Below are 5,556 nucleotides of genomic sequence, written 5' to 3'. Positions count from 1 at the left end.
GTAGTAGTAGTACTGGGGATTGAACACTGGGTCTTTGCAGTGACCTGTGTCCCCATTCCTTTTTTAGTTTTTTAAAAAAATTTTTAAGAACTTTATTTGGTACAGGGTCTCACTATGCAGCTTGGACTCAGAGTGATCCTCCTGTCTCAGCCTCTCTAGTGCTGGGATCGTAGGTGTGCGCCACCACACCTGGTTTCAGTGCCTGACTTGGCATGGGGCTGGCACAGCATGCAGTACTGGGGATCAAACTTGGGTTCTTGTGCTTGCCAGGCAGGCACTTAGACCTCTGAGCTATCTCCCCAGCCCTTTACCTTTTTTGTTTTTGCGGAACTGGGATTGAACTCAGACCCTTGCACTTGCCAGGTAAGCACTTATTCTACTGAGCCATCTCCCCGGCCCCTTTATTTTGTTTTTGAGAGGTGGTCTTGCTGACGTGTCCAGGCTGGGCTCTAATGTATAATCCTACCCCAGCCTCCAAGGGTGCTGGGATTACAGGTGTATATCATCCGTCATACCTGGCTTATGTGAATTTTAAAAGCAGATTTTAATTTTGGTTTAAATAGTGTTATTTATAGGCTTTAGGATTTCAGAAATTGTGTGCTGGTTTTTTTCTTTGTCATCTATATTATTGGTCAGAGTCATGGACTTGATGAAATAGCATCGGTTCACTAGCGATGTCTCTTAGGGTTTTCTGGAGTCAGCACTGAATAGTACAACAAACAAGTTTGCTTGTTTCTTTGGTTTTTTTTTTGTCAGAACCAGGGATTGAACTCAGGCCCTTGTGCTTGCCAGGGAAGCGCTTATTCTACTGAGCCATCTCCCCGGCCCCTATGCTTGTTTCTTTGGAGATAGGTCTGGCTGTGTAGTTTAGGCCTTGAACTCACAGTGTGGGCCAGGCTGGCACTGAACTCCGAGCAGTCCTGGCTCAGCTCCCCAGCACTGCGATTACAGGCGTGTGCTGCCACGCCCACTGTGAGAATGGGCTTTAGAAAAATGCTGTGCGAATTAAATTGTCTTTAGTGGTTCATAATGGTGGTCAATAATGATTGACATCTGCTCCATTTCTAAAAGGAGCTTCTTCCACCTGTCTCTGGGAAGCACCTGACTGTGTCGTCTTTCTCCACGACACCCCGGCTGTCCGCTGATGTGCTCTTCTCTTCCACAGCTCACCAGAACAAGCTGGAGGAGATGATCAATGAGCTGGCAGTGGCAATGACAGCTGTGAAGCACGAGCAGGAGTACATGGAGGTCCGGGAGAGGATACACAGAGCCAGTGAGTTCCTGCTGCGGCTGTGGTGCTGGTCCTGGGGAAGGTCCTGCAGCTGCCCCTGGCCTCCTCATTCACAGATTATGCAGACCGTCACTCTGGCTTTTTCGGGGGCGGGGAATGGGGTACTATGATCAAACCTAGGGCACTCTACTACTGAGCTACAGCCATAGCCCCTTAAAACTTTGAGAAAGGGTCTTGCTGAGTTGTGCAGGTTGGCCTTGAATTTTGGATCCTCCTGTGCCAAGCTTTCCGGTAGCTGGAATTACAGGCATGGGCTACCATACTTAGCACATACGGCGTTTTTTAGGTTATCTGGAGATCAAACTCGGGACCTTGTGCTTGCCAGGCTATCTCCTTGGCCCTATGACTTTATTATTATTATTTTTTTTTTTTTTAAATTTTTTTTTGCGGAATCAGGGATTGAACTCAGGCCCTTGCGATTGCCAGGGAAGTGCTTATTCCACTGAGCCATCTTCCCGGCCCCAATAGTTTTTTTTGTCTTTTTTTAAATGTATTTTGGTACAGGGTCTCACTACACAGCGCAGATTCTTAGTGATCTCCTGTTTTCAGCCTCCTTTTCTCTGGGATTATAGGCTTGCATCACCATACCTATCTCCTTGGCCAGCTCCGCATGCCTGGAGCAGCGCCAGTGCAGCCTGTGATGGCAGGGATCAAAACCCAGTCCCTGTGCTTGCCTAAGCAGGTGCTTAGTCTGCTGAGCTATCTTGCTGACCCTATTTTTTTTTTTTTTTTTGAGACAGAGTCTTACTGTGTAGTTTAGGCTGCCTTGAGCCCATTTTGTACCCCAGGCTGGTCTTGAACTCAGTCTTCCAGCCTTATCTCCTGAGTGCTGGGATTACAGCCATGCACCACCACACCTGGCCATAGTTTTCTTTCTTCTTTCTTTTTTTCCCCATAATTTTATTGAGAAACAAATAGCAATGAGACAGTTTCAAACCAAATTGGTAGGACAGATTCAATAATTAACACACTGCATACATTCTTCCTAGGGGTTAATTGCTGTACAAGATGCAGACATGATATCCTATTTACAACACCATTAGAACAAATCCCTCTATTCATTAAGAGAATGTAACTATATATCTATCCTAACCACTTTGAATACACAGGTACCAAATGGACATTCATCTGTATCCCCTTTTTTTAAACTTTATTTTATTTATTTATTTATTTTTTTAAATTTTATTTATTTGTTTATTTTGTGTGTGGCCAGCTCAGCCCACCAGGGGGCGGGGCTGGCTGGCATGTGGTGCTGGGGACTGAACCGCGGTCCCTGTGGTTTGCTTAGCTTAGCTTGTTCTAAGTAGGTGCTTTAGACCACTGAGCCATCTCACCAGCCCTGTATCCCCTTTTTTTGTTAAGTTGCGTTATTTGAATATTATAGGTGTGTAAACTCAGCCATAGTTTTCTTAAGGATAGGGGAAAAACATTGCAAAATGGGCTTTAAAACTGGCTTTAGTCACATACCTGAAATATTTTCCAGTGTGGTCAGTACTGCATACTGAGGTTTAACCTTTTTTTGCAGTAAAAAGCTCCAACTAGGTAGACTAGAAAACCTGAATGCAGGATGAGGAGGAGTTTGGCCTGCAGCTGCTTAGAATCTGGAATGCACTTTTCTGTGCAGACGGTGATGCTTAGTCTTGTGTAAGTTGCAAGTTGCATAGCACTGGGTAGAGCACTAAATAGTATACATTGGCCTTAAAGTAGGAGGTAACATGTTTGGTTTCTTCGTACTGGGAGTCAAACTCGGGCCCTTGTGCTTGCCAGGCAGGCCTTGTGTGCTGAGCTGTACTGCTGGTCCAGAGCTGCCGTATTGCCATGCAGACCACTTGCTGTATCTGAGGCCAGACTCATAACTGCTGCTCAGCGACTGATTCTCCCGGTAGCTCCTGTGTGTAGCTCTCACTGCGAGCCCAAGCCCTCATCTGTAGTGTAGAGTGATTCAGTCATGGGTCTCTGTTCTGAGTGGGGTGGGGAGCAGGTTGAGGGGTGCTAAAGAGATGAGCCTAGCTCAGACACCTGCGCATGGGGTCTCCTCCTCCTGAAGGAAGGAGCTGCAGGCCCCAGAGCAGCTTCCCTCCCCTGGGCAGGCAATGGAGATGCAGGAGGCTGCATAAGCCCCTGACTCGTCCTGGGGCAGAGCCCAGGCTGCCCTGCCTCCCCGCCACCCCACTTTGCTCCTCTGGGGTGGCCACCTCTTCCCCTTCTTCCTATGAGGAACCCCATTGTTGTTCACTTGCTCCCAAGGTAGAGCCAGCCCATTCTGGGGTGGGAAGCTGGGGGGGCTAAGGACGTCAGTGCTTGGTGGCTTTGCCAAGTGAGACCACAGGGCTGAAAGGCAGACAAGGCCTTGGGAACACAGGCCCACAGGAATACTGTCTTCCAGTCTGTAGGGCTGTCCAGCTTAATTTTCTTGCCCTCCGTGGAGATATTCTTTCTTTATTTCTTTCTTTATTTTTTGGGTAGAATTTTCAGATACTCAACTGAGTTTTAGTGATGCACTGGTTGTCACGGTGGATGTGTTCACATGCTGCCCACACCGTGCATGATGGTGAGACCCTGCATCCTGAAGTACTTTGATGTGGTCGTTTCTCAGGGCATACTCTTCTGTGAACAGCAAGAGGGCAGTGTTTTCCACTTTCTTAGTGGCTGCGCTCCTGTGCTGTGTTTCTGTGTGTTCTCATTACATGCATTTTTCTGTAGAGCAAGTAGAGTTTAGTATTTTTCACATTGCCAAATAACCATATGGCAAACTTCTGAGATAAGATACAGTGTCATGAGGAGGAAGAAAAAAGAGTGAACACATATTAAGGTTGAAAATTTGAGATAGACAGGAGCCAGCAAGATAGCTCAGCCAGTTAAGTGTCTGCTTAGGCAAATGTAGGGGCACGGTTCGATCCTTGGTCCTGCGTACCATGCTGGCCCTTCCCCTGGAGTGTGCAGAGCCGGCAACCAAGTGTAGTGGCACACTCCTGTAATCCCAAACCTGGGGAGGCTGAAAGCAGGAGGATCTCTATGAGTTGGAGCTGTGTAGTGAGACCCTGTGCCAAATACATAAAGTGGAGAAAAAGAAAGAAAATTTGAGAAATACAGAAAAGTATAGATAAAGCAATAAAAATTGTTCAGCCCATAACACCAGCATCAGGCGGCCGAAGGAGGAGGACTGTAAGCGCAAGTCCTGCCTGGGCCGCTTAGCAGGACTGTCAGAATAAAGAGCTGGGCGGATGTGGGCCGTGGTGGAGCGCTCCCCTAGTCCGTACTGAAGGCAACACTGTTCACTCATGTTTTTGAACTAGAGCGTGAACTCACGCCTTGACCCTGAGCTTAGTCCATGGGGTCACGGGTGTGTGCCATCACACCAGGTAGTTATTTATTTTTTTAATTTTTTATTTGTGTGTGTGTGTGTGTGTGTGTGTGTGGCCCGTTCAGTCCACCTAGGGGCGGGGCTGGCTGGCATGTGCTGGGGGATCGAACCACGGTCCCTGTGCTTTGCTAAGCTTGTTCTAAGTAGGTGCTTTAGACCACTGAGCCATCTCACCAGCCCCGAGTTTTTTTTTTGTTGTTGGTTTGTTTGTTTTAGCTTGTTTTTTAATTTTTAATTTTTTTATTTTCGGCAGAACTGGGCTTAAACTCAGGCCCTTGCACTTGCCAAGCAAGTGCTTATTCTACTGAGCTATCTGCCCAGCCCCTTTAATTTTTAAATCTTGTCTTGGAGGAGGGCTGATTCTATGGATTGGACCTACGGCCTTAACACTGAATTGTGTCCCCAGCTCCATCCATCCATCCATCCATCCATTGTGGTATTAGTGATTAATCCAAGTCTTGTCACTGTGCTCTCTCTATCTGTTTTTTTGTTTTTTCAAATTTTGAAGACTGGGCATGGTGGCACGTGCCTGTAATCCCAGCACTTGGGAGGCTGTAGACAGGAGAATCACTACAGTCTGATCTGGTAGTGAGACCCTGAGCACCCTGTAGACCCTTCTCCCCAAATACACTACACTACACTACACTACACTACACTACACTACACTATACTACACTACACTACACTACACTACACAACACACAATACAATACATTTTGATACAGGGTCTCACTAAGTTACCCTGGTGTGAGTTGAATTTGAGATTCTCCTGTCTCAGACTCCCAGAAGTGCTGGAATTACAGGTGTGTGCCACTATGTCCAGCTGGCTCGCTTTTTCCCTAGAAATAGGAATTTTGACATAAGTGAGTTAAACTATATGTACAGGACTGGGGAAATAGCT

At 46.9% G+C, this 5,556-nt stretch overlaps 1 protein-coding gene across 2 annotated transcripts in view; it reads left to right on the top strand.

Moving 5' to 3' along the window:
- The window catches only part of Tmed2 (transmembrane p24 trafficking protein 2), a 14,066-nt gene that overhangs the window by 5,799 nt on the left and 2,711 nt on the right, over positions 1 to 5,556 (top strand). For both annotated transcript variants that reach the window (XM_023720669.1, XM_004635872.1), the window contains one exon: positions 1,166 to 1,273. In XM_023720669.1, the coding sequence (XP_023576437.1) occupies positions 1,166 to 1,273 (108 nt within the window). The remainder of the gene's footprint in view (positions 1 to 1,165; positions 1,274 to 5,556) is intronic.

Source organism: Octodon degus, unplaced genomic scaffold (assembly GCF_000260255.1).
Source record: "Octodon degus isolate 3935 unplaced genomic scaffold, OctDeg1.0 scaffold00076, whole genome shotgun sequence".
NCBI lineage: Eukaryota > Metazoa > Chordata > Mammalia > Rodentia > Octodontidae > Octodon > Octodon degus.
This window is presented reverse-complemented; position numbering and strand designations above follow the sequence as displayed.